General features: G+C 39.1%; 1 protein-coding gene across 1 annotated transcript in view; it reads right to left on the reverse strand.

The window, feature by feature from the left end:
* Positions 1-8,372, reverse strand: part of TTN (titin) — a 244,945-nt gene that overhangs the window by 162,057 nt on the left and 74,516 nt on the right. Inside the window, 12 exon segments of the mRNA XM_009885623.1 lie at positions 9-296; positions 451-738; positions 1,258-1,536; positions 1,636-1,914; positions 2,009-2,287; positions 2,434-2,721; positions 3,198-3,476; positions 3,599-3,880; positions 3,990-4,268; positions 4,523-4,804; positions 7,512-7,799; positions 7,973-8,260. Coding sequence (XP_009883925.1) covers positions 9-296; positions 451-738; positions 1,258-1,536; positions 1,636-1,914; positions 2,009-2,287; positions 2,434-2,721; positions 3,198-3,476; positions 3,599-3,880; positions 3,990-4,268; positions 4,523-4,804; positions 7,512-7,799; positions 7,973-8,260 — 3,399 coding nt within the window.

Below are 8,372 nucleotides of genomic sequence, written 5' to 3' on the forward strand. Positions count from 1 at the left end.
TTCAGTACCTTTAGCAGTCAGTTGAGCTGTGCAAGAGTCCTTTCCAACTTCATTGCTAGCATAGCATGTATAATTTCCAGCGTCTCCCCTGTCAACTTTCAAGATAGTCAAGTGGGCTGTGTTGTCTACATAACTGATCTGGTAGTTTCTTCCTGTTCTAATCTCTTGGTTATCTTTTGCCCAAGTGACTCTAATAGGCTGTGTTCCAGAAACATGACACTCAAAGTCAACACTTTCTCCAATAATACCATCCACAGGTGTAATTGGGATGTCAAAGAATGGAGGAGTCTTTCCTTCTGAAGAGTGAAAGAAATAAAAAAGCATCACTTTAAAATCTTGATTTGCTTTAAATCTCTGTGAAATAAATATTATTTCTACAATCTGAAATCCATATATAAAGTAAAAGTGAGTTTTAAGATATTTCCATTTAATATTTCCCAGCCCACCGACCTGTAAGGACAAGCCTGCCACTAGAAGAAGCAGTCCCAATCGCGTTGGTTGCCGTGCAGGTATATTGCCCAATAAGGCTCCTATCTGTCTTCAAAATCTGGAGAGTTGCTACATTATCTACGAAGGATGTGTGAACATTGTAGTCCTCTTTTACACGTACACCGTCTTTAAACCAAGATACTTCAATAGGTTCTGAACCAGCAATGCCGCAGTCAAATGTAACTGGTAAGCCAGCAGTTTCATGAACGTCTCTTACTTTTCGTGTAAAAGAAGGAGGAAGTTTACGGTCTGTAAGAAAACAGGTATTGTACAGTGAGGGCTTTCAGAAGTTATGCACCTATTGCTGTATTCACCAGTAATCACTGCCTAATATACTGTAGAGTACGCTGGATTTTTGCTCATAACTTCTGATTAAAAATGTTATTCAGTGTATCATTTATTTGGAAGGTGATGTGAAAAGAGCACTGCACATATGGAAAATATATAACGATTCTGCCCTCTGTTACACCCAGCGAGCCTATTTAACCCTCAGGACTGCTAATGGCGGAAACAATCAAAGCAATATCCTCAATGGGGAAGGAAGATGCAGAAGCTTGTATCAGAAGAACTGTGGTCAGTAAGAGACGTATTTTGACTAACTTTACCAGTAGGCCTTGGTTAATAGAAGACAGTGCCCCAGGGTATCTTACACGTCAAGAAGCAGTAAAGTGTTTAAAAAGGAAAAGGTAATCTTTGTTTTTCAAAATAGCAAAGCATACTCAAGAAAAAATAGGCCATCTTTCTGTTTTTTTAAAATTAAATATTCACCTTTAACTGTCAGCAAAGATGATGAAGCAGCCTCCCCAACAGTGTTTTCTACTTTGCAGATGTACTCCCCGCTGTCACTACTGTCTACCTGGCTGAAAACCAGAGTGGCAACTTGGTTCTTAAAGTGCATTTTCACAGTAGCAGTTCCTCTCAGCTTTGTATCGCCTTTGTACCACGACACAATCATTTCTGGTGTTCCAGCAACCTGGCACTGTAAGGATGCAGAATCCCCAACAGTCACCTGCACTGGCTCCAAGGGTGTAATGAAGTAAGGTGGTTCTGAAGAATAAACACACAACATTAGCATAAAAAAAGTATTGCACAATGACTGTTAGTAGTTCAAATAACACTTGACGAAGTGATGGTGGTTTGACGCACCTAGTATTGTGATTGCACCATGACAATTATCTTGTCCAGAGTCATTTTCAATATGACAAGAATATTGCCCCTGATCTTCTAGTTTGCTACTAGGGATTTCCAGTATGGCAGATGTTTCTGTAGTGGTGATGCTACATTTTTCAGAGTGTGTTATTTTTACTCCATTTTTCTTCCATGTCACTGAAATTGGTGGAGTACCCGTATATGTGCATTCCAAGATTAAATTTTTGCCTTTCTCTACGCTTAAATCGTTCACCTTCTTCACAAATTTGGCTGGTTCTATAATGAACAGTGGGAAGAAAACCAATTAAATAAAGCGAAGAAATCATTTTTAGAAGCATAAGAAGCATAAGAAATAGTAGCCTGGACAAACCTTTGACAAAAAGATGTGTTGTGCAAGAAATCTTCCCTGCCTCATTAGAGACCTGGCAGGTGTAATCTCCACTCAGAAGTGGATGTACATCAAACAGCTCCAGTTCTGCAATTGAATCTTGCAAGGTGATACTGCATCTGTCTCCTGGTACTAGCTCAACACTACCTCTAAACCATTTAACTTCCAGTGGAGAGGAGCCTTTTATGATACTGGTAAAGGTTATGTTTGCCCCAGATAAAACATTCAGTGGTTCAGGTTTCTTCACAAAAGATGGTGGTTCTAAGCATGCAAACAAAAAAGACAGAGAAGAAGTACATTTGAATTTCTGATGAAGAGCATAGAAATGAGAAATATGTAACAAAGCAAAGAAGTCTTTTTGAAAATAGATTTGTGCCCTCTGACTCTGGCTTCTTGTTGATACTGACCTCTAACAGTCAAAAATGCGCTGCATTCATCAGACCCAGCTACATTAGTAGCTGTGCACAAATAAGTTCCCATATCAGATTCCTGAAGTCCATTCACTTTCAGAGAACAGGTATTGTCTGTAAGGGTAGCCTGATACTTGTCTCCACTGGTAATCTCCTGTCCATCATGAAACCAGGAAACCAGAATAGGTGGTGACCCATAAACTTTGCACTCTAGTACAGCAGAAGAGCCCAGCTGACCATATGTTTCTTTCAGTTTTCTTGTGAAAGAAGGAGGTATAATACGATCTGCATTTGTTTAAAAAAAAAAAATAAAAATTACCATACAGGAGCTTAAAATGCAAAAAGTTCTCCATGCATAATAAAATCAATTAACTTTATTTTGATGTGCCTGCTTTAGCAATCTGCCCTACACACCTAGGTCATTGGTAGTTTAGGATATGCTGGAGCTTTCATTCACACTTTTTGAGGGACACCTCTAGTTTTTTGCAGTTCTTTTTCATAAGCAACAATATTGCACCAGCTGTCCAAGAAGATATGTAGATTAAAGCTGAAGAAATCAAGCCCCTGCAACAACTCCTGCCCCTCAGAGGTTAGATAGGCATCTATTCTTGATGCCTGTCAAAGTGGCGTACCAAGTACTCCTAAGATTATACAAGCAATGAATCTCTGAGGCTGCCAGTCATGAGAAACAGTTTTTTATCTGAAGGCTTTGTAAAGGAATTATAGGATCAGATGTGACTCAAAAAGAGTAGTCAACTAACCTGAAACATGTACTGAAGCTGTGCAGCTGCTTTTACCAACACTGTTTTTCACCTCAAAAGTATATTCTCCACTGTCTTCTAGTCCTGCATTGAGGATCTTAAGCCCAGATACTTTGTTGAAGAAACTGATTTTGTATTTATGGTCAGTGGACAGTTCATTCCCATCCTTAAACCACCTAGCAGTAAGCTCTGGTGTGCCGTCTACTGTGCATTCCAGAGTGCAAGAGTCTCCAGCTGTAACTTTGACTGGGCCTGGCTTCTCTACAATGACTGCAGGTTCTGCAATGAGATGCAAGTCACAACATTTTAAAAAACAACAATGCAATAGTTATTAGTATCATAAAACCTGAAATTTTAAAGCAACTTAAAACTTGGGGTTTTTTTAATCCCATGCTACCAACCTAGCACTGTCAGTGTGGCAAAGCATTCCTGAAATCCAGCATCATTTTTTATCTGACAAACGTATTTCCCAGCATTGGCTGGTTCTGCATTTCCAATCCGCATAGTTGCAAGGTTTTCTGAATAGGAGATCCAAAGATTATCGCTTTCTCTAATGATTTCCCCTTTGTCTTTTAACCACAGAACAGAAATGGGCTGTGATCCTTCTACTGCAGCCTGCAGTTCAATCGACTCCCCAACTACGACAGTGAGATCACTCAGCTTCTTCACAAAGGTTGGTGGTGCTATTTAAGAGAAGATATTTAACAGTGAAAAACACTCCAGGAGCGGAAAAGTAGGAGGACAATGACAGGAACAATGAAATGCCAAGAAGGTCCCAATCTTTATACAAACCTCTTAGTGTTACAGAGCCAATACAGGAGTCACTTCCCACATCATTTACAGCTTTACAGTGATATTCACCAACATCTGTGGTATCCACATTGAGAATGTGAATACTAGCTAGGTAGTTCTCAGACATGACCTTATACTTCTTGCTGCTCCGAATTTCTCGTTTGTCTTTATACCACGAAATCTGGAATGGAGGAGTGCCCTGAAGCTCACATTCCAGGTGAATATCAGACCCTTTCAAGGTCTGGACTGGATGGGGCTTCTTGGTAAAAACGGGGGGTGCTGGAAAAAGAAAAGGGGTTAAAGTTTGTGTTATTTGAGCAAAGGAGATTAAAGAGGACAGACTATTCAAGCAGAACAGCAAAGACAACCCATAAATAAGAAAGATCTCCCCCAGCATACCAAACAGATAAGAGATTTGCCATCTATTCAGATAGGTTTTTGCCTCTCTGACTAAAGAAAGTGGGATTTAACAGCTTTTCCACAAAGGAGGACTCATATAGACAGAAAGGTAAGGAAAGATCCAGGATTCTGACCTTTTACTTTCAGTGAGGTACTGGTGCTTGCACTACCCGCTGGATTCTGAGCTTCGCATGTGTAGTCACCGCTGTCTTCAACACTGAGGTTGTGCATTTCAATGACTGCCACCGAATCCACAAAGGACATGCTGTATTTTTCACTGGGATGGATCTCAGTTTCACCTTTGTACCAGGTGACTTTGATTTCTGGAGATCCACCTATTTTGCATTCATACTTAGTGGAATCATGCTGTTTCACAAGTCTTGAGGAGTCTAGTTTCTTAATAAACCTTGGTGGTTCTGGAAAGCCAAAAGGGGGAGATGATGTTTTAAACTGCACTGATTCTTTCAATAAGCAGGGAGATATGTAACAGAAAACATAAACTTTGGGGACCTATGCAAACATTCTAATTTTGCAATTGCCATGAATTGTTTTTTGGAGGATTTCAAGTTGGTCCAAGAATCTGAATTAGGAAGTAAACAAGTTCCTATCTGCATTTCAGTTAGTTTCTCCTTACTTTATTGTCCCACTCTACTTCTCCTTCTATGTATTCAGTACAGATCAGCTGACATGTGGTTTTCATTAAGTAATATACTCTTGCAATACATAAGTAATCAAAATGCCTGATGGAAATGCAAGAATCCAAACTGTTCAGCCAAGAAATACTATTAAAAGCATTTATGCTGAGCATTATAGCAACTGCTTTTTATCTTAATATGTCATTAACAATTGATGTTGTCAATAAATGTATCTGCATTATAACCCTTCACACATTTATTGCAAAGCCAAACATAAAGGTGCATATAACGAATAAAAGTCAAGGAGCTTAGGTAGCAAACAAAAGAGGTTCAAAATAATTGTGCTGGGAAGAATTATGAGGTGGCTGGTATTGCAGAAATTGGTGTTAAAGGTCCTGTGACTGAAAAGTAAACCAGATGGTTACATTTGTTCTATAAGGACAGAAAGGAGTGTAGGTTTGACACTTTTAATTAAAAGTAACATATGGATGATTCAGAATCACAAGACTGAATGCTCATAGATCAAAGATATAACTAGTAAAACCAAGAGGTGGTAATGTGGGCACAACAAACAAATCTCTCTGCAAAACAGGATGAAGCACCTCTTTGTGCATCCGTCTTTAAAGTGTAGGAAGAATATCTATTTTATTGTGGGTTACTTCAACCTGTGGGACATTTGCAGAACATCCTATGTTGTTAGTAACAAAACTTCCTTAGAGTTTCTAAAAATAGAAATGATGACTTGTTAACACAAGGACTCTTGAAACCTTAGAATTTACTATCATATTTCACTTTGACAAAGAGTTGATTATCTATCTGCATACTAACAGTTGTCGAGCAGTCACACTCTAATGCCATTCCTTTCCAAAAATTAGGATATCCAAGTTAGTAAAGTATATACTTAGAAAGTAAAGCAATTTCTAGGATCTAAAGCAATTGTTAAAACTACATATTGGGAACATTAGATGTTACAGTGAGAAAGTTAATAAAAAACTGGGAGATTTTCAAGGTAAATTGAACGAAAGATCTTAATCCTACAAATAAAAGGCTATGTGTCATAGAAGTGAGACAGCATCTACTTGAATTAAACACATGCAAATCAATGCACACAAACAGCTTGCCCTTCCAAGCTCTATAGAAACTGTCTGATAAACAATGAGCATCATTAATTTTACAGGCCTAGGGAAACTGTACAGATTCTAAAGGATTGAAGTGTAAATTCAGGATCAAAAAAGAAAATAATAATCCTGGGAAAAAAACAATTTCAGGATTTTATGAATAAAGAGTTGAAGAGTAAGAAAACGAATAAGGTCAGTCAGGATCATTTTATGAATGGTAACTCTGGCCAAATAAACCTATTATTGTTATCATTAACAAGAAACTGAATTGTGATTCTGGTGGAAACAAGCTTTAACTTCTTGCCACAATCTTTCAATGCTTTTTGTAAGTCAAGCTACAAAATAACAGCATCCCTACTTGCCACTGAATCCACAGGTAATTCAGTCTGCCACACACTTCCCACCCCCACCAAGAAAAATACCTATGGATATAATATATTCTACATATATATAATACATTTGACAAGCAATTATTACAAAATCTTGCTAGTGGTAGTTCAGCTTCTTGCATTATTTGTCTTAGAGAGTAAAAGTTGTAGCATTTACTCTTCAAATGCTTTTGATTCCCCCCCCCCAAATTCCTACAGAAGGGAAAAAAATAAAACACTAAACCAACAGGGACATTTGAACTCAAGCATAATTTAAGTAGTGTATTTTACATTTGTTCTTTTATAAAATCAGTAAGAATGAACTATCCGGAACACCTATAAATAAATTCAATGTTCCCACCTACATTGAGGAAATTACAGTAATATACAAGTGTCATTTGTACCAAGACAGTTTGATCCATTCATAAATTTAGATCATTGAAAAGTATAAGATCCACACACTATGTGGAGAAGTGAAGTGTTAGCAGAATGGCTATTTGTCACCAAGGCCCCCCTCAGATACTCCAATTTTGTTGTCTAGAACAGCACTTTTCAATGTTTTCAGTCTGTGAAAGAGTAAAATTATTTGCAGGAGCTGCATGCCCAGTAAAAATACGTTTAAGTCTCATAAGTGAACTGAGTTTCTCTCAGTTACCTTTCCTTCCCGTGGACAACTTAGTGAATGTCACTGCAGGAGAAAGACATTAAGGAAGACAGATTTTGCTGGCCAACAAGGCCATTCATGAAGGTGCGACAAGTTAGTAAGTCAGAGTTAACATTTCAATGGAAGAGTCCCTTTGATAAGACAAATCACACACGATACCAGACCAGAAGATGAATAAGCATTTAAGTATTACAATAACATTAAAATGAAATAAGACACCTCATTGTAGCCTCTTGTAAAGGTTGTTAGTCTCACACATGTCTGCATTCAGGCCTTTGTTTCCCGGGTGTCTGCCTTGCAAAGAAAACCCTCATGAACAGTAAAGCTCACAGCAATACCTTGTACAGCCAGCTGAGCTGCGCACGCATCCTTTCCAACACTGTTGCTGGCCGTACATGTGTAGAGTCCAGCATCCCCTTTACCGACTTTTAGGACTGTCAAGCTGGCTGTGTTTTCCACCAGCGTCATCTTGTAGTTGCCACCTGGGCGGATCTCTCTGTTGTCTCTGGTCCAAGAAATCCTCATGGGAGCAGAACCAGTCAAGTGGCACTTAAAGGTTGCCCTTTCCCCTAATGCCACATCAATAGATACCGGCTTGATGTCAAAGAAGGGAGGCTGTAGATGTTCTGCAAAGACGAAAGCATGGCAGAGCTCACCACCAAGCCCTCCTCACCACACAACTCACTATGCCGTGCCCATACTCCCTGGTAAACATGCAATGGGCAGAGTGGGAAACAGGGTGAAGAAATAGAAGAGCAAAGACATGCAAAAGATCTTTGTTCAAGTGCGAGCTACAAACCTGTGAGGAGAAGTTTGGCACTGGAAGACGCAGCCCCCAGAGCATTTTGGGCTGAGCACATATACTGGCCACAGTGAGCCATACTAGTTTGCAAGATCTGGAGAGTCGCAACATTATTTAAGAAGGCTGATTGCATATTATCACTGTCGCTTAAGAGAACCCCATCCTTGTACCAAGACACCTGGATAGGCTCCGAGCCATTTATACGGCAATCAAATGTCACTGGGGCACCAACCGCCTCCTGAATATCTTTCAGTTTTCTGGCAAATGTAGGGGGAAGTTGACGTTCTGCAAAACAATAATAATCACCACTATAAGTAGGAAGCCACCCTGTCAATCTAGAATTAATTCTGAAATTAATAAGAACCCCTTTCTGTAGACGACTAATTGTTCCCACAAA

Source organism: Charadrius vociferus, unplaced genomic scaffold, assembly GCF_000708025.1.
Source record: "Charadrius vociferus isolate BGI_N301 unplaced genomic scaffold, ASM70802v2 scaffold315, whole genome shotgun sequence".
Classification (NCBI taxonomy): Eukaryota; Metazoa; Chordata; class Aves; order Charadriiformes; family Charadriidae; genus Charadrius; species Charadrius vociferus.